This window comes from Ailuropoda melanoleuca, chromosome 2 (genome assembly GCF_002007445.2).
Source record: "Ailuropoda melanoleuca isolate Jingjing chromosome 2, ASM200744v2, whole genome shotgun sequence".
NCBI classification, from domain to species: Eukaryota; Metazoa; Chordata; class Mammalia; order Carnivora; family Ursidae; genus Ailuropoda; species Ailuropoda melanoleuca.
In genome coordinates this window covers 150,330,498-150,355,047 of record NC_048219.1, presented here as the reverse complement: position 1 = coordinate 150,355,047, position 24,550 = coordinate 150,330,498, and the positions used below count along the sequence as shown (strand labels likewise).

At 36.5% G+C, this 24,550-nt stretch overlaps 1 protein-coding gene across 1 annotated transcript in view; it reads right to left on the bottom strand.

The window, feature by feature from the left end:
• Positions 1-1,576: 1,576 nt before the first annotated feature.
• Positions 1,577-24,550, bottom strand: part of NUP35 (nucleoporin 35) — a 34,092-nt gene continuing 11,118 nt past the window's right edge. The window contains exons 5-9 of the mRNA XM_002927976.4: positions 9,289-9,430; positions 6,263-6,332; positions 4,723-4,851; positions 3,497-3,661; positions 1,577-2,225 (exon numbers count right to left, since the gene is read on the bottom strand). Of these exons, the coding sequence (XP_002928022.1) occupies positions 2,148-2,225; positions 3,497-3,661; positions 4,723-4,851; positions 6,263-6,332; positions 9,289-9,430 (584 nt within the window). The 3' untranslated portion in view covers positions 1,577-2,147. The remainder of the gene's footprint in view (positions 2,226-3,496; positions 3,662-4,722; positions 4,852-6,262; positions 6,333-9,288; positions 9,431-24,550) is intronic.

Below are 24,550 nucleotides of genomic sequence, written 5' to 3'. Positions count from 1 at the left end.
TTTTTTTTAACTCACTGGACACCAATTAGAGTTGCCAGGGCACCAAAAATTACTCTGAAAAATAGTAAGAGGAAAGGATGAAATATTTACCCTGCCATTCTGGTATGAGTATATTCCATGTACCCAAACAGCCCTACTGGGTGGAGCAAGGTTTTTATATATAAAGGAATTCCAGCTAATAAAAACAACAGAAATGACAGATTTGTAAAATCTTCATTTTGCAAACCTTAATGAAATAACTGACTTGGGCAAATACTGTTAATGCACACTTTCAAAAACATAATGCAAAAAAGTTACGGGAAATTTTCCAACAAAGGTGCCAGGCTTTTGCCTATGTGCCCAATGACCAATTTGAGCCTCAGTAAAAGTGAGACAACCAGAATTAAACGCCTCTTGATTAAATGTAAGATGCACCATACTATCAAGTATTATTGCTCAAAAAAAAAAAGAGGGGCGCCTAGGTGGCGCAGTCGTTAAGCGTCTGCCTTCGGCTCAGGGCGCGATCCCGGCATTCCGGGATCTAGTCCCACATCGGGCTCCTCCGCTGGGAGCCTGCTTCTTCCTCTCCCACTCCCCCTGCTTGTGTTCCCTCTCTCGCTTGCCGTCTCTCAGTCACATAAATTNAACCCTCTCTAGATCCAACTTTTAGGATATGGGATAAATGACAGAACAAGTTAAACACAAGAGCAATCGACCAAACCGAGTCTATGAGACTCTATAGGCAACTGCCATGGTTCCGTCAAGAAGTCATGGTGTGAAGAGAGCAGGAACTAATTTAGATTTCAAGATACTTTAAAACCAAAACACCAGGGGTGCCTGGGTGGCTCAGTCAGTTAAGCATCTGACTCGATTTCAGCTTAGGTCATGATCTCAGGGTCCTGGGATCCCCACTCAGCAGGGAGTTTGCTCGTCCCCCTTCCCTCTGCCGCTCCCCCTGCTCTCTAAAATAAATTTAAAAATATTTTTAAAAGACAAAACAACCAAACATACCATGTACACCTACTCTAGACCGGGATTTGAACCAACTGACCACAAGTACATCTTGGAGATAACTGGGATTTTTTTTTTTTAAAGATTTTATTTATTTGAGAGAGAATGAGAACAGGCACATGAGCCCCACCCCAGGGGGCCCGCGGAGGGACAAGCAGACTCCCTGCTGAGGGCAGAGCCCAACACAAGGCTCAATCCCAGGACCCTGAGATCATCACCTGAGCCAAAGTTAGAACTTAACCGACTGAGTCACCCAGGTGCCCTGATAACTAGGAAATTTTCAAATGGACTGGACTTTAGATACTAAGAAACTCTTACTAATTCTCTTAGGTATGATACTGACATTGTAATTACAAGTGGGAATGTTCTTTTTTGATGTATCCTCAAGTATTTAGATTAAAACATCATATCTGAGACAGGTTTTAAACAAAAGGGGGAGGAAAAAAAGTATGGCAAAATATTGATGGTTACATGGTTATTCAAGCTAGATTACAGGTATGTGGAAATTCATGACATATTTCTTTCAGCAAACACTTCAAATTTTTTAAAATAGTTAATAAATCACTTACAAAAAAGGTTCAATATATATAATTGACAAAGTTTATTATCAAGAAACTTTAGTAGGTTTTTAAAAAGACTGTTTTGGTTTTAGAATACTGAAGGATGACAATCCACGACAGGACATATATAAACAAGGACAATTAAAATATTAAATACTATCTAAATTAAAAGACCATAATTCAAATTGTTAATTACAATCTTTGTGTCTTGTCAGAAGGAGCTGTACAAGTTACCCTTCAGAAATTCACCCCACTAACTCATGAAGACTACAAAGCTTCACCACAAATTCAATTAGATAATTTATGGTCATCAATGCTGAGTTTTTGTGCTTACACATGCACTATCACAGAAAGCACAAAATCCTATTTACAGGGATTTTTTGTTTCTTTAAAATGTACTCAAGCATCTTTTAAAGTGCGAGCTACAAATATGCTGTATCCTTAAAGAAAAAGGTTCCAAAGAAAGTCTGAGCTAGCTATCCAGTGCTGCCATGAGTGGTTATACAACTAACCAAAGGACAGCCAGCAGTACTCTGCTAACTCGGTTTAGTGTAGCGGCCTCCTCCGTGGTAGGTTGAGTTCTCAGCTCTCACTATACTACCAGCCAAACATGTACTCCATTGCTTTGGATACAAGACTTTCATCTTTTTTTGGCGTTTGTCTGTCAGAAATAACCTATTAAAAAAACATACACAATTGTTAGGTTATAGTGTCCTCAGGATCATAGATTCTAGAGTTAATGGCTAATTTAAAAGAGCCAAACAGTTAAGTGTATTTGTAATACTGCACTGTATACTTAAAGATTAATATATGGATTTAGTTAGAACATCCTTATGCTTTAAAAGACAAAATCTTACTCTTTTGGCAAGATAAATTACATCTGCTCCTTATATCAGGAAACTGAACAAACAACACAAAAGCTACAAGACTTTTTTTTTTTTTTTAAGTAGGCTACACGCCCAGCATGGAGGCCAATGCAGGGCTTGAACTTGTGACCCTGAGATCAAGACCTGCGCTCCTGAGCTGAGATCAAGAGTTGGATGCTACTGACTGAGCCACCCAGGTGCCCTAGAAAATGAGGATTTTAAAATACTGGTTTAGGGGCACCTGGCTGGCTCAGTCGGTAGAACATGTGACTCTTGATCTTAGGGTTGTAGTTCAAGCCCCGCAGTGGGTGTAGAGCCTACTTTAAAAATAAAAAAATAAAATAAAATACTGGTTTAAAAGAAAAAACTTAAGGAAAAAAATAGTTCTAGTCTCCAAATTTCAGGGGAAATCAAAAGACTAAATTGTTACTACCTGTCTTACTAAAGCATAAGTGTTTTATTTGCTGTTTCGGACCCATGTCTGTGGCTTGGCATGTTCCGAACCTGGTTAATTTAGTAGGGGACAACAGCATACTGAATGAGAGTCATCATACTTTAATCATTCTTCAATGAATACAATGAACTTTTCCTTTAAACTTTTTAAAATGAGAAATTTTGAAATGGGAGCTGGTCAGTGGTTTCCCGGATAACCACAGCTACTCCAACCTGAGGTTCTGCATTTTCGATGCCATCAGATTTAGTCATCAGTTTAACAGGGTTTTAACATTCCTTCATGCCAGAGATGTTCACAAGAGAAACTTTTAATGTACGCAAATATAACTTAGAAAAAACTAAAACTCTCAAAATGTTTTAAATAATGGCAAAGAAATTTTTTTAAAAATTCGACCTAAGTTTTCGAGTGGCCAAAATTCTAATATTTAAAATAGGAAATTTAAGAACCCAAAGTTTATATGTATTTCATCAAGGCAATCACTTCAGTAAGAAATATTAAATGGCACAGAAATCAATCCAATGAAAAAGTCCAATGTGCTAGGCACTTCACCCTTTAAAGTATATCTTTTAATAAATAAATACATAAATAGATAAAGTATATCTTTTTTTATCCAATTCTTAAAATACCTGATAGTCACTAGTAGAAGCTTTGTATGCTGTAGCAAGAGGTCTCATGGTAGAAATCTTAGGAGTACTTCCAGGTTGGGCTGGTGTACCTAAGGTTTTGATTGGTGGTGTAAAGGCTAGAGACGGAGATGATAAAGCACACCTGTCACTGTTTTCCATAACACTCTGGAGAAATAAAGATAAAGAACTTCTCTGTTTATAAACATAATATGTTATTATTCACTATTACATCCTACTTAAAAAGAAAACTTTATTAAAATGAGCATTCTTTCTTTCATCTAATTAACCTTTCAAACAATTCTAGCCTTGATAAAACTATATATGCTTCTTAGCTAGTATTTGTGATACAATGCTCAGCCAGAAAGTACACATCAATGACCTCAAGCGTGATCAAGACAACTAGAGACGCGTAAGAGTAAAAATCTCCTAACAAGTACTATGCAAAAAAACACAAGGAAGAAAAAGCAGAATCTTGAGGAAATCCTGGGGTAGGAGGAGGATTGAAGTCCAGTGTTACTGAGTAGCCAGGAACCCCAGATTCTCCTCTAGCCTCCACAAACATCTGCTACAGCACAATGTAATAATTACATAGATATACAGCAACCACAGATTGTAGATCTGGAGCCATGCCTGCTTTCATGCATTAACGTTTGTATACAAGCACCAAGCGCAGAGCCTGGTAGATAGAAGTTCATGCATAATTATTTAAGAATGATCATGATTTTACAAGCCACAAAGGAAAGTATAAATTGTGCTAAATATTATTTTATGGGTATATAAATATATGTATTAAAATATTTTAAAATAAAAATGACTAATAAAAAGCTTCAGCCATTTAATAGTTAATCCTGTTAACCATTCCTGTGAAACCTTTTGTTCTGAAACAGCAGCATTCCTGTAAAGTACTTAAAGAATTTGATGTTGCTTTGCACAAGAGACTGAGAAGTTAAGAGACCTAAAATCTAGGTCTCACCTTTAACCACTGTAAGTTACTTACATCCTCTTGGCCTCTTTATCTGTAAAATGAAGAGGCTGGTATGGATTATCTCTAAATTCTAAAGTCTATAGCCTACATCTTTGGCTTCCCATGAAAACAGAAATATAACATCATCACATTTCGTAAGAAAAAGGGGCATAGTGAAGCAAAGTGACGTTGCAACGTCAGTGCTTAGTCTCGTGCTCTTCATATAGATTAAGCTATTTTCCTTACATCAGCAATAACTTACTTTATCTATACATGGTTTTACACCAATCATGATGGACTCTCCAAAAATCCTCCCATCTTTGCTTAAGGCTTTCCGGGCCTGCAGTTTAGATTGATAACGAATATGCATCCAATTTCCTGAGTTAGACATCTGTAAAGAATGAAGTTATCTCTTAAAACATAAAATATATAAGATCTAAAAAAATGAATTTTATTTGAAAATACAAACATATATATGAAGATACAGGGGTGCCTGGGTGGCTCAGTCCGTTAAGTATCTGCTTTTGGCTCATGTCATGATCCCAGGGTCCTGGATGGAGTCCCATATTGGGCTCCCTGCTCAGTGGGGAGCCTGCTTCTCCCTCTCACTCTCCCTCTGTACTCTCTCTCTCTCTCAAATGAATAAATAAAATCTTAAAAAAAAAAAAAAGAAATATCTGCTTCCACTTTTTATTTGATGCCCCATAACAAGCTGCATGCTAGGATCTAACAAAAATCCTATTAAACAATTTCTTTTCTTTTTTTTAAAGATTTTATTTATTTGAGAGTGAGCAAGAGAGAGAGAGCATGAGCAGGACGCAGGAGCAGGGGGAGAGAGAGAAGCAGACTCCCTGCTGAGCAGGAAGCCCCACACAGAGCTGGATCACAGGACCCTGGGATCACGACCTGAGCCTAAGGCAGACGCTTAACCAGCTAAGCCACCCAGGCGCCCCCCTATTAACAATTTCAATAATTTCTACCTCTCAATTCTCTACTATAAAGAATATATGGCAAGTATTGGGGCACCTGGGTGCCTTAGCTGGTTAAGCATCCAACTCTTGATTTTGGCTCTGGTCATGACTTCAGGGTCCTGGGATGAAGCCCCGTGTGGGGCTCCACACTCAGCAAGGAGTCTGCTCGTCCCTCTCCCTCTGCTCCTTCCCTTTGTGCTTATGCTCTCTCACTCTCTAAAATAAATATGTAAATAAAATCTTAAAAAAAAAAAGATATGTGGCAAATATTCTCTGAAACAAATTCTCAAAAGGTAATTGTTCCTTACACTCGCTATCAAGTTTTTAAAAATTGTATTCATCAATCCTATTTTCTGTAGGAATTAAAGTAAGTCAATCCCTGGTGAAAGAAAAAGGATTTGTTATTTATAACTCGTTATAGGTAAGGTAAAGCAAGGTAAGATACTTTTTCAAAAAAGCTCACAAGCTAAAAAAAGCCCTAAGTACTCTGTAAATCAGGAACTTCTCTCTTTTCCTTTATCTCCAATAAAACAAGCTCATACTGGAAGACAGTAATGTAATATTTGGCATAATTTTTGTTAAGAGACTGAACAATTTAAAAAAGGGGGGGAGCCTGAAATTCTCATTCGCTTATCTTCTCTTTATCCCTTTTTATCAACTACTTTGCAACTTCTAGCCTTCAAGACTCCAATGACATATTCAATGAAAACTTAAAAAAGAAAAGCTTTTAAGTTTGGAAAAAGCAGACAATATTCAGCAGCAGAGTCTCCCTCAATTTACAGCTTGTTTTTCTTCAGACTAAATCTTGAACTGAAAAGAAGTAAGCCTTACCACATGTTTTAAGATATTCCCATACTGTGCAAATTGTAATAATATATAGGAAGCAGATGCTTGAGGAAACCTGAAAAAAGAGTTGTCCAGTCAACTTTGATAATAAATACAAATGCAAATTACCATACTTATAAGTGTTTCAAGATAAGTTCCCCCTAACAGACTAGAACATTAATAGGAAATCCCTGATCATTGTTTCCCCTTGTATCAGCTAAATCTATCATTGCTTATCACCCCAAAGCAAGTATGTTAAAATTAGTTTTGCCTCAGCCATTCTTCTCCATCCCCAGATTCCATTTATGGAATCTCTGAAATTCCATTCTCACTGCCATTACCACACCCTTAGGTAAGAACTATGATGTGGCAGCTCTGTATATATATTTTACAAGGGTGTGTGAGCATGTGTGATAGTGTGTGCATGTGTGTGTGAAATACTTGGGTGCACTACAGTTATTAAAAGGAAAAGATGTTTAAATTATACAGTCATATTATTATACATTGGGTACCAACTGAAAATTCAGAAATTTAGTTCTGAAACAAAAATGAAAGTCAGTACCAATATCAATAGTATAGAAACATTTAAAAGGATGGTTATCAAAGTTTTAATAGCCAAAAATCTCTGAGAAAATTGTGATATTTTCTTCTTTATAAAGTTCTGTATGGCTTAAATATTTTATCAGACATAAAGCTATTTTAAATCGAAAATCTGGAGTTTCCTGAACCAGTAGCTTCAGTTATCGAGAACCTGGATTAGAATCTAAGGGGGAGGGGCGCCTGGGTGGCACAGCGGTTAAGCGTCTGCCTTCGGCTCAGGGCGTGATCCCGGCGTTGTGGGATCGAGGCCCCACATCAGGCTCCTCTGCTATGAGCCTGCTTCTTCCTCTCCCACTCCCCCTGCTTGTGTTCCCTCTCTCGCTGGCTGTCTCTATCTCTGTCGAATAAATAAATAAAATCTTTAAAAAAAAAAAAAAAAGAATCTAAGGGGGAAAAAATCTGAGTCACAAAAATAAATGAGAAAGCCCACATATTAAAATGTATGTGAGCAAAATACTGCATTCAGGACTGAAATTTTATTTTATGTTATATATGTTTGGATTTAAGATTTCAAACTTCAAAGAAAAGCAACAAATAAGGTAAAGTGCCTACAAAGCAGAGCTAAAGAAAATAAAAATGAAAGAAAAATAACGGTTGCAAGTGAGGGAGTTACTTGAAAAATAAAATATAATTCTAAGATTCTAGGACCACTTTGAGTGGAAACATTCCAATATCCTGTAAAAGAACCACCCTAAAACAATGAATGATATTTCATGACGACCCTGAGTCAACAGGAAATATTTATTAAATTATCGAAGAAAGAATATACATATTTTAGATGTACTACCCTATAAATTACCAAAATATTTTATCCTTTAGAAGAAAACGTTTCAGTTCTTGCAATCAAACTCATATAAAGGGTTACTAAAACATAAAACCAGAAAATTAATAGGTGGGAAAGTGTGTATCTTAATGAAGAAAAAGACTAGCAGAAGAACTTCAAGTAATTTATCCAATTACTGAGGAATCTTAAAAGTGACACCATTACTACTGAGCCTCAAAAACAGACTTGGGAGTGGACATCCAAGTTCAAAAACATAGCCATGTCGTGAGAGAATATGAAAATTTAAACATAAAAAAGAAAAAAAAATCAAGCCATCCAACTGCCATGCATGGGCTTTCTGGAGCGTGAGATGATCCCAATTTTCTACCTAAACAAGATCAATAACACATAGAATATCTCTGGAAGGTTACACAAAAAACAGGTGGCATATACTGCTTCTTAAAGGGGAGAAAAATTGTGGCTGGGGACAAAAGTGGGAAGGAAAAGTTTTCACTGTAGATTCTTATATATTCCTTTGAATTTTTAAATTTTAAATTAACTGAATATATAAAGTCCACTAACATTTACTGTGCATTTTTCAAGAAGCTCATGTGTTATTTTTATACTTTTTACCCCAAAACTAAATATAGTAAGACCCAGTATCAGTATGACATATCACATTTTCAGAAGCAAACCTTATGTAGTATGGTATAAACAATAACAGCTTAAAAATCAAAGGACCTGAGGATTTCTGCTTACACTTTACTAATATAGATGTAAACCTCTGAATACATCATTTAATCTAAAACCTCAGTTTTCTCATCTGTAGGTGATACAGTATGACCTCCAAAATGCTTTAAAGTACTTTTTTTAATCTAAAAAATCTATCTGAAACGCATCTAGGCCTGTCATGTATAATTTCTATCAATACTCAATATCCTGTAACTGTAAAGTACCAACCTTGTGACACAGTATGTACATACACAAATGAAATTCAATTTGATAGTTCCAAACTGGTTAAGTCCAATATAAGCAGAGTAATAACCACTACAAAGAAAGGAGCTGCCTAAGTCTAAAGAGGCAATCCTGTTTCATTACCCAGCAAATATGCTTAAGAGAAAAGAATATGAGAAGCGGCATAGAGAAATGATTAAAAAAAAAACTATACACAAATACTGAACACTAACTAGTTAGTAAAGTACATGCTGGTGGCCCTGGGAGGCTCAGTCAGTTAAGTGCCTGACTCTTGATTTTGGCTCGTCATGATCTCAGGTTTGTGAGATGGAGCCCTGCATCGGGCTCTGTGCTGCGCATGGGGCCTGCTTAAGATCTCTTTCCCCTTTCCTCTGCCCTCCCCGTCCCTCTCTAAAAAATAAATAAAATTTTTTACAAAATAGTAATATACATTCTGAAGTGTCAGGTGATTGATTTGTAGTGATGTGTGCAACGTACTCTGAAATGTACCAACAAGAAAAGATGCATTAATGGACAAAATGAATGTAAGTAAAATATTAACAACTGTAGAAGCCAGGTGGTAGGTATATGAGCATTTGCTGTGCAATCCTTTTTTTTTTTTTTTTTTTGGTATGTTTGTTTATTATAAATGCTGGGGACGGGTTTTTTCTTCCTTCCCCCTTTTTTGGAAAGGTAAATGATTCAGAAACCTTACCCGAACACAGTCACCCAAGTGTCATCCAGGTGATCTTCAGAAGTCAGAGAATCTCCTTGAGTATAAAAAGGATCCAACTGTGCAGGAGATAATGTTGTCTTTCGTGGTTGACCAATGTTTGCTGGACTAAACATACTTTGTCCTATATTAGTATATTTAGTAAGTTAGTTACCAATATAAACATCTTGGTTTATTTTAAATTAAAGCTCTCAGTTTTAAATAAAAAAATACATTAAAAGCTGGCAATTGCATACATAGTTCAAAATATACAACTGTAATCAAATGATAATTTTATACTACCATACAATTTCAGAGCTCATTAATAATTGAGCATAACTTATGATTTTGCATAAGTTTTATTATTATGAATTTGCCAATGTTTTAATTTCCAGTTAAGCCTACACCAAAAGGATCTCCAATCCACCTCAAGGACTTTTACTTGGATTCATCTTCCAAACCTACCACTTTCATCACAGCACCTCTGCCTTAAAAATATGCAATAACTCGTTACCTACAGAAAAATTCAAATGTCTTGGCCTCCACAATACAGTTCCAACCTTATTTTCTCAATAGTCCCCTAAAAAGTATCTACCCTAGCTCCTGAGATGTAAATGCGGCTTTTATTCAGGTCATTTCTATCTGAAATGTCTAATTCTGTTCTTTTTTTGCTTATCCTTCAATAACAGCTACCTATTAATAAGTACTGCTACATGTCCCAAATGCCAAGCTGAATGCTTTATATATTCACTTTATTTCAAAGGCACTGTCCTTTGAAATACGACCACACATTTCTGAAAAGCAGAGATTATTCTTTCATCTTTGGAGTAGTGATGATTCATTTAAACAAAAAATATTTTTTCAGCACTTAAATATGCACCAAGCAGGGGTGCCTGGGTAGCTCAGTTGGTTAAGCATCCAACTTTTGATTTTGGCTTAGGTCATATCTCAGGGTGATGAGATCAAGCCCTGCATCGGGCTCCACCCAGCATGGAGCCCGCTTGGGATTCTCTTTCCCTCCCCATCCTAGCTCATGCTCTCTTTAAAAAAAAAAAAAAAATGCACTAAGCATATTCCAGGTATTGAAGATACAGTAGTAAACAAGTTAGACCAAAAAAAAAAAAAAAACCCCACCTATCTCTAAGGGAATTTAAATTCTAGTGGAGGAGAGACAAACAAGTAAATAAAGTATGTTAGAAAACAGAAACTCCTACAGAAAATAAATAGATAAAGCAAAGAAGGGAGACAGAAAGTGTGTATGTATCATACATGGAAGGGTTAAATAAAAAGATTTCACTGAGGTGAAACCAAAACCCCGATGGAACTGGAGGACGAAACATGCCAGTATCTGACAAAGTAAATGTTAACTGGAAAAAAACCACATACAAAGGCCCTGAGAAAGGATATGACTGGTGTTTGATGAAAAGTAAGAAAACCAGTACTTGCACAGTGAGGAGGGGCATTTGAGATCACAACAAGTGTATGAGCAGAGAGAGGTAACAAGAAGTCAGATGATGAAAAAAAACTTTGTAACTCACTGTAAATAAAGCCTCTGGCTTTTACCTCAAATGAGTTGGGAAGCCAATGGAAAATTGTAAGCTAAAGTGACATAACAGGACAAAAATCTTGAAATAATAATAAACAGCAGCATTTTATTGAGAGTATTACACCATTTTTTACATGTACAATTTTATTTGATTCTAACAATCTTTTAAGACAGGTCCCATTAGTAAGTCTACTTAACAAATTAGGAAACAGGGGATGTTAAATAATGTCCAGAAGGGATTCCAATCTAGGCAATCCAAATTCAAAGTATGAGCTCTTAGGAAGTAACATAGTTAACACCTGTATTTACTACGGAGCAGTTCTACAAGTGTGCACTGGAGACCCAGACCCCTCTCATGGGATCAGCCAAGTCAAAATTATTTTCGTAGTCATTTAAAGGTTTCATTTGCCTTTACATTCTCACTATCTCATGAGTACACAGTGGACCTTTCCAAAGGATACTTAATGTGATTCAATCAAGACTGAATACAGAAGTAGATAGGAGAATTCAGCTGTATCTTAAGCTAGACATTAAAATTTGAAAGCACAAAGCAATGTCACTCTTCTCATGAGAATCTCTTCTTATAAAAAGTTATTTCTTATTTTAAAAAAAGATTACTGGGGCGCCTGGGCGGCTCAGTTGTTGAGCGTCTGCCTTTGGCTCACGGCGTGATCCCGGCATTCTGGGATCGAGCCCCACATCGGGCTCCTCTGCTGGGAGCCTGCTTCTTCCTCTCCCACTCCCCCAGCTTGTCTCTCTCTCACTGGCTGTCTCTGTGTCAAATAAATAAAATCTTTAAAAAAATAAAAAAATAAAAAAAGATTACTTATATTTACATGAAACAAATTACTTTTAGATGAATTAACACATACTGCAAAATATTGTTTTAATTTCTAATATAGTAAGTATCAATAGCTATAATCCAAAAGCTCTTTGGGCTTTAATTTTTAAGAGCATATTAAGGACCCAAGGAGCGCCTTAGTGGCTCAGTCTGTTGAGCATCCGACTCTTCACTTTGGCTCAAGTCATGATCTTAGAGTAGTGAGATGGAGCCCTCCTGAGTCAGGATCTGGGCTCAGCAAGAAGTCTGCTTGAGGATTCTCTCTTTCCCTCTGCCCCTCTCCCCACGCTCTCTCTAAAATAATAAATAAATAAACTTATTTTTTAAAAAAAAGAGTAATAAGGACCCTGAAACTAAGAAGTCCGAGAACAACTACAGGGCCTTGTACGTGATTCACAATCCATGTTTACTGATTTCCGGAGGCTCTCTGCTCAATACTTTCTAACTATGTATCTGCTGTCATTTGTCCTGAATTCCCGATTGTGTTGAAAATCAACCTAAATCATTTCAAAGTATTTGGAGTCAAATGGAGCTCTGAAAGTATGCTCTTAAAAAAACAAAAGAGGGGGAATAAAGCTACTGTGTTAAGTTTTATAAAAGGCCATATACTATATAAATTATCCTGAAGGGAGATTTACAATTCACATAAAAAACTCTGAAAGATTATTGAATAAAGAAATAGTTTTAACTTTATTCAACCCCAAATCTCCTATAATGACCACATTTTACTTTCATAAAATATGTATTTTGGTAAATGTTGATCTTGGGTTGAGTATACCTTAAAAATGCTTGATTAATAAGAGAATTTACAGTAACTGCTATTACAAAATGAATAATAAAGTTTTTCAAATCCAAAGCTGAGATGCAAAAAGGGTAACTGAGTTTTCCTATTCATTAATTTCCTATTTATGAATACAGAATGATTTTCTCAGAACCATACAAAAAGTTCTCTTACCAAAACATATTCAATGACCAGTCACGGTGACACACAGTTAATCCACAACAAAGAAGTACTGGAGAGTCAAGTTACTCTCCAGATATAACACTCAAAAGGTCAAACTAAATTTTTAAAAGTTAAAAATCCTAAACAGCTCCCCAAATTTTATTTTGGGACATTATTATTTTATTTTAGATCCTCATGTTCCAGCTGCTAGTGAATTACGAAAAATATAAAAATATCTTTAATGTATGGGGGATAAAGGAAGTACAACATCTTGCTTTTTTGGAAGGCAACATGTAATTGTGTTAGGAGCCCATAACACGATTGGATTGGATTGGATGGTAGAAGGCTAGTGTTGCTAGCACTGGACTAATCATTCACCTTGGTAGAGAGCATTATGGGAAGATGAGAGGGAAGACAGTAAATGGGTTTGCAGTTAGGTCACGTGTAGTTCTAGTACTTATTGTTACAACTAGAACAAGTTATTGAACCTCACTTGCCAAATATTACAAAAAAAAAAAAAAACCAACCCAATTACAATATTAATGATAATTGCTGGCAAGTACTGAGCACTTATACTATATTCAAGGTGCTCTTACAGGTTCTTTGCATGTATTCATATTTAATACTAAAAGCAATTCTATGAGATAGAACAGACCTTCCACATTCTATATATGAGGAACACAAGACAAATATATATAAAACACCTATCCAACATAGTTAAAGATTAACTGAAAGAGCATGTTTAAGAGGTTCAGTAAATGTTAGTTTCCATTTTATGAGGCCAGCATTATTCTGAAACAAAAGCCAGATTAAGATCAGACGATCATCAACAGATGCAGAAAAAGCTATTGACGAAAGTACACCCTCTTATGATAAAAATGCTCAACACCTGGGTATAGGAGGATCCTACCTCAACATAATAAAGGTCATATATGTCAAGCCCACATTTGACATCATACTCAATGGTGAGAGGTGGAAAATTTTTCCTCTAAAATCAGGAACAAGCGTGCCCACTTACCACTCCTTTTGACAATCACTATTAACTCTAGAGAAAACGAAAAGGTATACAAGAAGGAAATGGAATCTCAGTATATTACATGGGTCAGTCTTATATATTTATCTTTTAAAACTAAATTCATGCTTAAGAAAGAGACAATACAACTTACTAAAAAAATCAAACCGCATATAGGATATAATACATTTAACAATTATTCTTTCTCCTCATCATCACAGATGCATTTAATAAGTACAACACATTTTTAAAATGAGGACGATTTAAAATGGAACGTGCTACATTGACAACTGCCTGCTTATCAGCTAACTTATCAACTACCCCTTTAGGAAATAAGCAAAAGCACACAAAAGATACTCTTAAATAAATTTAGTTCTTACTACAAAGACACGCCTTTAACATACAAAAGATAGTAAAAGGCATTTCAGTATAAAATCCAAAGCCAATTCCAATTTTTTATGTTGTGTATTACCATTAAAAAGGTTCAATTTAGTAATTCTACATCATGTAATAACCTTCAAGCAAGAAATTAAATGAAGGCTCAAAATGAGACAACCATTATGACCTTTAAAAATAAAACAAATCAAAATTAAGTCTCAAACGAATAAGCAATCTAATTTTTGCCCTGTCAACTACTCTGAAAAACGTAATTACTTATACATAATCTAAAACTATTTACATAACTTTAGCATAATTGCCCCCCACCTTGTTAATGTTTAATTGCTTCACTGATTTTACTTCCTTTCAATCAAACTTCTGGTACCCACATGGAAAGCTTTGTAAGATGAAAATAAAGTGTACCTATCAAACCACATGAAATTGAACTGTAATGTGTCTCCCTTGGTAAATCACTATTCAAACACTCTTCCTAAGATCAAATTAAAGTAGAGGGCAAAAGACCTTATTACCCTTTATGAAATGTCTTCAATTAAAGAATAGATTTAATTATTTCAAAATAGGCCACTAACATAAATGAAAACAAGAAATAAAAAGTGTGGTAAATTTTAAACAGATACATGGCATAGGAAACTTGGGAAAAAGAGATTCCTGGCAGTGTTATTACCTTTTTACTGTGAAACAAAGTAACACAATGTGTACTAAAGAATTTGACCTCAGCCCAAAGAGAGGTCTGGCCTTTGCTCAGGTTTCTGGAGGTTAACCTCTAAACCCTAGGAACTTCCCCAAAGACGGGAGTGTTTTTGTTATTCACGCATGCTCCTCAATGCACTTGATAGTTTATGTTAACAAGGTGGCTCAGGCTGGGGGCAGATCACACTAAACACCAACCATGGGATTCTGGTTGGAGCTTTGAGCCAAATGCTACCATCCCACCCATAGGCAGAGGAGGGGACTGGAGACTGATTTTAGCCACTTGATCAATGACTCAATCAATCATGGTTATATAATGAAACTCCAATAAAAACTCTGGACATGAAGCCTCAGTGATCTTGCCTAGCTGGCAATATTGCAAGTATAAGCACCACATAACAATGCTGGGAGAGGAACACGTCATGGAAGCTTCACGTTTGGAACTCTCCTAGACTTCGCCTTATGCAATCTTTCTTTGGCTCTAAGTTATACTGTTTTGCTATAATAAAACTGTAACCTTAAACATGGGATTTTCAGTGGGTTCTGAGTCTTTTTAGTGAATTATCAAACCTTAAAAAGTAAGTTTGAGAAATCCCTGCATTTGTAGCCAATTGGTCTGAACTGAAGGCAGCCTTGGGGACCTCCAAATTTGCAACTGGCATCTGAAGTAAGGGCAATCTTGGGCGGAACGTTTCCTCAGACTTTTCAGATAACAAACTCATTATACCCAAGAGTATATTGAACAATGGATATAACAACATCCAATCAAACATGGTAAACTGAAAACTTGTATTCATCTCTAAGCCTGGGTTAGACAACCAATGACAGTCATTCTAGAAAGTCTCAGGTTTTGAGAACATAGGAACTATGGAAGGTGTGAAAGAGGATGCTGGCTGAAATCAAGGAAAGCTTGTTTAAAGTGTATATAAAAAGGAATAATATGGTAGGCCCTTCCTCATCTTAGGCAGCCAGATGACTACCGTTCAGCCATTCCACCCCCAAGAGACCAAGAATTTAGTATCTGAGGAAAGGGAACCTAACTGGCTCAGGACACAGTGAATCCAATCACAGTAGAGAACTGTATGGAAACTGATTATGTGAAAGCCTGCATATTGAAAGGAGACTTCTCCCCTTTCTATATTAAGAATACCTGCTTAGACATAAAGATTGAATGTAAAGAACTCTTCTTTGGGAAAATTTAAATTTGAAGGAAAAAAAGATGTACATATGCTGAAATCAGATTTCCCGAACAAAAATCTAACTGACTGTTACATAGTAGAGCCCAGTAAGACACAAAACAGCCACCAATTTCCACTTTCCAGCCAATGTTGATCCACATACACACAAGTATTCCAAGTACCTTTTTAGTGTCTCATTCAATTAAATACACCCCCACCAAGAAAGAAAGAATACTGGGAAAAAAAAAAAAGAGAGAGAGAGAGAAATAAGAACAAGAAGGAAAAAGGCAATATGAGCAGGAATTAAAAAAACCAACATTAATCTCACTGGTAAGATATTTTACCCATAAAAAAAGAAAAAGATACTACGTTTTTAAGTACATTTAGAGAACTACAACAATAAAATGTTCTTGGAAATTTTAAATGGTAAAATAAAAAATTACAAGAGCTGGAAACTGAGATTAAAGACATGTCCCAGAAAGTAGAATACAAAAGTAAAATACAATGTAAGGGAGAAAAAGTAAAGAATTAGAAAGTAAGGAATTCCAGAAAGAGGAAACAACAATCAAAAAGGAGAATTACAGACCGATTTCCCTAATGAATATGGACGCCAAAATCCTCAACAAGATCCTGGCTAATAGAATCCAACAGTACATTAAAAGGATTATCCATCATGACCAAGTGGGATTCATACCTGGGATGCAAGCATGGTTCAACACTCGCAAATCAATCAATGTGATACATCATATCAACAAGAAAAGACTCAAGAACCATATGATCCTCTCAATTGATGCAGAAAAAGCATTTGACAAAATACAGCATCCTTTCCTGATTAAAACCCTTCAGAGTGTAGGAATAGAGGGTACATTTCTCAATCTCATAAAAGCCATCTATGAAAAGCCTACTGCAAGCATTATTCTCAATGGGGAAAAGCTGGAAGCCTTTCCCTTAAGATCAGGAACACGACAAGGATGCCCACTCTCGCCACTATTATTCAACATAGTACTAGAAGTCCTTGCAACAGCAATCAGAAGACAAAAAGGGATCAAAGGTATCCAAATCGGCAAAGAAGAAGTCAAACTGTCTCTCTTTGCAGATGACATGATACTCTATATGGAAAACCCAAAGGAATCCACTCCCAAACTATTAGAAGTTATAGAACAATTCAGTAAGGTGGCAGGATACAAAATCAATGCCCAGAAATCAGTTGCATTTCTATACACGAATAACGAGACTGAAGAAAGAGAAATTAGGGAATCCATCCCATTTACAATAACACCAAAAACCATACGTTACCTTGGAATTAACTTAACCAGAGACGTAAAGGACCTATATCCTAGAAACTATAGATCACTTTTGAAAGATATTGAGGAAGACATAAAAAGATGGAAAAATATTCCATGCTCATGGATTGGAAGAATTAACATAGTTAAAATGTCCATACTACCCAGAGCAATCTACACTTTCAATGCTATCCCGATCAAAATACCGAGGACATTTTTCAAAGAACTGGAACAAATAGTCCTTAAATTTGTATGGAACCAGAAAAGGCCCCGAATCTCCAAGGAACTGTTGAAAAGGAAAAACAAAGCTGGGGGCATCACAATGCCGGATTTCGAGCTGTACTACAAAGCTGTGATCACAAAGACAGCATGGTACTGGCACAAAAACAGACACATCGACCAATGGAACAGAATAGAGAACCCAGAAATGGACCCTCGGCTCTTTGGGCAACTAATCTTTGATAAAGCAGGAAAAAACATCCGGTGGAAAAAAGACAGTCTCTTCAATAAATGGTGCTGGGAAAATTGGACAGCTACATGCAAAAGAATGAAACTTGACCACTCTCTCACACCATACACAAAAATAAACTCCAAATGGATGAAAGACCTCAATGTGAGACAGGAATCCATCAAAATTCTAGAGGAGAACATAGGCAACAACTTCTATGACATCGGCCAGAGCAACCTTTTTCACGACACATCTCCAAAGGCAAGAGAAATAAAAGATAAAATGAACTTATGGGACTTTATCAGGATAAAGAGCTTCTGCACAGCCAAGGAAACAGTCAAAAAAACTAAGAGACAGCCCACGGAATGGGAGAATATATTTGCAAAGGACACCACAGATAAAGGACTGGTATCCAAGATCTACAAAGAACTTCTCAAACTCAATACACGAGAAACAAATAAACAAATCATAAAATGGGCAGAAGATATGAACAGACACTTTTCCAATGAAGACATACAAATGGCTAACAGACACATGAAAAAATGTTCAAAATCATTAGCCATCAGGGAAATTCAAATCAAAACCACACTGAGATACCACCTTACGCCAGTTAGAATGGCAAAGATAGACAAGGCAAGAAACAACAATTGTTGGAGAGGATGTGGAGAAAGGGGATCCCTCCTACATTGTTGGTGGGAATGCAAGTTGGTACAGCCACTCTGGAAAACAGTGTGGAGGTCCCTTAAAAAGTTAAAAATTGAACTACCCTATGACCCAGCCATTGCACTACTGGGTGTTTACCCCAAAGATACAGACGTAGTGAAGAGAAGGGCCATATGCACCCCAATGTTCATAGCAGCATTGTCCACAATAGCTAAATCGTGGAAGGAGCCGAGATGCCCTTCAACAGATGACTGGATTAAGAAGTTGTGGTCCATATATACAATGGAATATTACTCAGCTATCAGAAAGAATGAATTCTCAACATTTGCTGCAACATGGACGGCACTGGAGAAGATAATGCTAAGTGAAATAAGTCAAGCAGAGAAAGACAATTATCATATGATTTCTCTTATCTATGGAACATAAGAACTAGGATGATCAGTAGGGGAAGAAAGGGATAAAGAAAGGGGGGGTAACCAGAAGAGGGAATGAAACATGAGAGACTATGGACTATGAGAAACAAACTGAGGGCCTCAGAGGGGAGGGGGGTGGGGGAATGGGATAGACCGGTGATGGGTAGTAAGGAGGGCATGTATTGCATGGTGCACTGGGTGTTACACGCAACTAATGAATCATCGAGCTTTACATCGGAAACCGGGGATGTACTGTATGGTGACTAACATAATATAATAAAAAAACATTAAAAAAAAAAAAAGAAAGAGGAAACAACAACAACAAAAACAGAAAAAGAGCAATTACCAAACAAATACAAGGAAATTTTCCAGAACTGTAGGTTAAGTGTCTTGATTTAAAGGATCTGTCAATTAACTCCCTAGGAAAACAAATGAAAAAATCCCACACCAAGGCACAGTTTTGAAATTGAGAATACTTACCATAGAGAGATCTTCAATTTTTTGAAACCAGACCACATACAAAGCCTAAAAAATCATCACCACACGTAACTTCCACAAAACACTAGAAGCTTGAAGACAATGGAATGATGCCTCCAAAATTCTGAACTAAAAATCTGTACCCAGCCAAACTACCAATCCAGTGTGAAGACGGGGGAAAAAAAGCATTTCCGATATAAGGTCTTAAATTTCATTTCTCTCATAAGCTTTCTTAGAAAGCTACTTAAATACGTTCCTCACCAAAATGAGGAAATAAACTAAGAAAGAAGAAAGCATACAATAGGGAAAATAGCTCAACTCTAGAAATTTGCTAAGGCAAGTCCTAGGATGATGGTGTATACCACGCTGAAACAGTAAACAGCCAAAAGAGAGGTTAAGAGAGAGAAGTTCTCAGTTTAAAGCAAAACAAAAAAGTATTTGAAACTATCTTTGAGCATTTTTAAAAAGGCAGATATGTATCTTAGCAACAACATTTGCTTAAAATAAAGGAAGCAGATGGCACAGAGACAATCAGACAAATGGGGAAAAAAAACAATTATTAACTTAAAAAGAAATAAAAATTTTAGAGAAAGGATAAATTATACTATTTGGTTCAGCATAAAAAAGTGTTTATATAGTCGCAAACGCTGACATAGGAATAAAGTCTGATATAATTATATTCAGTAATGTGGGGGAGAGAAGATAATCTTCAATTACCTTAAGATAAATATACCAATATTGAAAATTGAAAATCAATTAGCAACATAAGCATATACGGTTGACTGAGTAATGGACCTCCAACATGACTACATCCTAATACTTGGAACCTGTGAATATTTACCTTATATGGCAAAAGGGACTCTGCAGATGTGATTAACAATCTTGAAATGGGAAGATTATCCAAGATTATTCAGGTGGGCCCCCAACATATCCACTAGTACCCTTACAAAAGGTAAAGGGAGGGAGATTTTAACTATAGAGAGGTGATGTGATGATGGAAACAGAGATTGCAGAGACACGCTTGAAGATAAAAGGCACCACAAACCAAAGAATACAGGTAACTGCTAGAAGCTGGGAGGAAAAAAAAAAGAAAATGGATTTTCCCCAGAACCTTCAGAAGAAAATGATCCTATCAACACTTTAACTTTAGTCCAATGATTCTGGACTTCTGACTTCTAGAACTGAAAGAGAAGAAATCCGAATTATTTTAAGCCACTAAATTTGTGGTAACTTGTTACAGCAGCAATAGGAAACTAATACAGCATCTCATTTAGATAAATGGAGGTAAATTCCAAAAGGAATAGCTCTAAGATCTAGACTGGTTGGTTCTGGAGGAATAAAGTTAAAGAATGCTGTACTTCGTTATAAGTATTTAGTGTACTGTTTGATTTTTAAAAACTATCTGCTTTTACTGTTTTGACTAGAATATAAAATATTATCTATACTACAACTAGATGCCACCCATGGTACTATGGTTAGTCTGGCATGAGATTAAACAAATTTTGGTGACTAATTTTTAAAAAGTCAATATGGTAGGCAGAAAACGGTCTCCCAAAGATGCTCACATCCTAATACCCAGAAATTGTAGGTAAAAAGAAATAAGGGATGTAGATGGAATTAAGACTGCTAATCACTTGATCTTAAATGAGAAGATTACCCTGGATTAACCTAGTAGGTCCAATAATCACAAGGTTCCTTAAATGGGGAAGGAAAGAGTGATATATAAAAAAGGTCCAACTGGCTAGTACAGGCTTCAAAGATGGTAGGGAACCATGAGCCAAGGAATATGGGCAACTCTAGAAGCTGGAAAAGAGAGAGAAAGAAAAAAAAGATTCATCCCTAGAACCTCCAGAAAAGAAAAAGAACCTACCAATGCCTTGATTTTAAAACACTGAGACACATTTTAGGACTTCTGACATACAGAATTTTAATATAATAAATTTGAGTTGTTTTAAGCCATAAATCTGCAATAATTTGTTTCAGGAGTATCCAAAATTAATGCAATCTAGAATAAGATTATGGTTTATTCTAATTACATATATATATATATATATATATATATATATATATTTAAGATTTTTATTTTTTTACTTACTTGAGAGAGAGAGAGACAGCAGGTGGAGCGGCAGAGGGAGAAGCAGGCTCTCCACTAAGCAGGGAGCCTGATGTGGGGCTCGATCGGAGGACCCTGGGATCATGACCTGAGCTGAAGGCAGGGGCTTAACCGACTGAGCCACCCAGGCACCCCTAATTATATTTTTTAAAAACTATGCCATGCCAAGTTGCACACAAACATTCCAACCTTTTGGTACTGGGATGTCACTGCCTCAAAACATTATATACATATATATTGGTTTCCTGTGTCTCCTATAACAAATTACCACATACTGGGTGGCTTGAAACAACAGAAATTTATTCTCTCACAGTTCTGGAGGCCAGAAGTCCAAGATGAATCAAGTTTTCAGCAGGGTCAAATGTATGCCAAAAGCACTAAGAGAAAACCCATTGCTTGCCTCTCCTAGCTTCTGGTTACTGCTGGCATGTTTTGTTGTTCACTGGCTTGTAGTGACAACACTATGATCTTTGCCTCAGTCTTCACATCACTTTATCCTCTGTATGTCTCTCAGGTCTGTGTCAAATCTCTCTCCTGTTCAGGACACTATTAATTGGATTTAGGAACTACCTAGGTAATTACCAGGATTACCTTCTCCCCATTCTTCTCCCTCCTTAACTCCCTAGCTTTCCCTGGGAGCTCCTCCTCTCAAGATCTTAAACATTTGTTTTAACCACAGAGGTTCTGGGGATTAGGACATGGACATATCATTTCACAGCCACCATTCAACTCACTACAACTTATATCCACCAATCCATTCAGTCAACAAATATTTACTGAGGTCCCTTTATAACCAGCTCTGTGATGGGTAAATAATGAAAAAATAGAAGGAATCTGTGTCCTGAAGGAGTTCATAATCCAGTAAAGGAGAAAGATAGGAGCTGAGCAGAGAGCTGTACAGGAGCACATACAAGGAGCCACTAACCCAGATCAGAAAAAGAAGTGTCAGGAAAAGGTCCCTCACAGATAAATTAGTCCTCTTCCTTCCCTTCTGAGAATAGTATCAGAACTCTGAGCTCCTAGCATCAACAAAAGCAGGCAAGAAGTGCTACAGTCTGAATATCACACTTAATCTGTTAACAATTTGCTAAAATAAGGACTCTAATTCAGTAGATAAAATTGGTATACCATCTGAGAAGACAAATGATAGATACAGGAAAGAACTGCTCAAAAAAAATTAAGAAAAATTTAAAAGAGTGTAAAAAGCAGAGGAATATTTAAATAGTAGCAGAAGAAAACTGAGGGGTAAGGAAGGGGTAATAGGGCAAACATATTCAGGGCAATAATAGGCCATGGTTGAAAAGAGTTTCTGAGATTTTCTAATCTGGAGTTCCCACTTTGTTATATGACTAAGGTTTCCCTACACCAGAAATAAGATTTTTTAAAAAATTTTAACATCAGCTACAAAGTTAAAACAAATAAACTCCTTACTGGACAAAAACCTCAGCATAAAATAAGTCACGTCATTAAACCCCATGACATCTCTTTATAAAAGCTGCCAATCTCAGAAAGTTAAAATTTACAAATTATACAAGAAATTTTCATTTAGTTAAAACTACAGGAGAAAAAAAAAAAACTCCAAAAAGTCTGTTTTCCCTTCAATTTCCTCAACTCCTTTTCCCAATTCTTGCTTATTACTGACCATGTATGATAGATCCTCATGCCCATCATCTCTTCAAAAATATTCTTTTCCACTTATGCCCCATGAAGACTTTCTATACATAAACTCTTTAACCTCAAAGCAGAAGCAGCAGTGGCTCCCAGTGGCCAATTTATGATACATGTATTTTCCTACCACAGTTCTTGTATTTTCACATATTAATTTCTAAAAATACAAGAACCTCATAGAAGTTACACTATTAGAAAAAATAAGATAACAAAAGGATGTTTAATTAACTTGAATCATGTTCTTCCACTTGACAACAATATTATAATGTGGCTCTTCAAACAACTAAGAGATCCTTTAAAGCATAAAATACATTACTTAGCATTATGTGTTTTTGCATTTTCAGTGTCCCTGGGATCATTTATTGACTCAATTAAATAAATGAATAGTCACTACTGTAGCAACTAGTCAAGTAACAGCACTGTCATCTACCTATTTGTATGACCAGATTAAGATTGTTAAAACCTGGACTCATTCCCCAGAACATTCCACTTCACATGTGTAACTGAAACTGAGGTAACAAACCTAGATTTTCACTATGATATAGGTGGCAGACAGAAATCTAAAGATACTCCCTCAAAGTTTCTGTCCCCTGGTTTGACTGGTAATTCAAACACTAATCAAAGTACTACTAAGAAGGGACTTTGGGGCACCTGGGTGGCACAGCGGTTAAGTGTCTGCCTTCGGCTCAGGGCGTGATCCCGGCATTATGGAATCGAGCCCCACATGAGGCTCTTCCGCTATGAACCTGCTTCTTCCTCTCCCACTCCCCCTGCTTGTGTTCCCTCTCTCGCTGGCTGTCTCTATCTCTGTCAAATAAATAAATAAAATCTTTAAAAAAAAAAAAAAAAAAAGAAGGGACTTTGCACGTAGAATGAAATTTATTAGTTATATCTTAAAATAAGGAATTAGCCTGGATTATTCTAGTGGGCCCACTGTAATCAAATGAGTCCTTAATAGCAGCAGATGACAGAGAAGTTAGAGATACAACAGAAGAGGGAGGTCAGAGAGATTGAAAGTATAAAAAAGATCTTGATCAGCCACAGCTGTCTTTGAAGATGGAAAGGGAGCCACAGGCCAAAGAAGAAGGGCAGCCTCTAGAAGCTGAGAAACTCCTCCAGGCAACATAAATAGCTAGCAAAAAACAGTGACCTCAGCCCCACTTTCACATGGAGATAAATTCAGCCAACAACCCAATGAGCTTGGAAGTGGATTTATCCCCAGAACCTCAAGAACTGAACACAGCCCTGCTGACACCTGAGCTCTAAAGCACAGAAACAATCTGTGTCCAGACATCTGACCCATAGAAATTGTAAGATAATAAATCTGTATTGTTTTAAAATCTTTAAAAAGGGAGGAGGGGAACGCCTGGCTGGCTCAATTGGTAGAGTGTAAGACTCTTGATGTCACAGTTATAAGTTTGAGACCTGCGTTGGGTATACAGATTACTTAAAAATAAAATCTTAAAAAAAGTAAGTTTGTTTTGTTTTAAGCTACTAAATTTGTGATAATTAAAGCAAATTAAACTAAAACGGATTCTGATACAAGGGTGGGTGCCGCTGTAACAAATGTCTAAAAAACATGGAAGTGGCT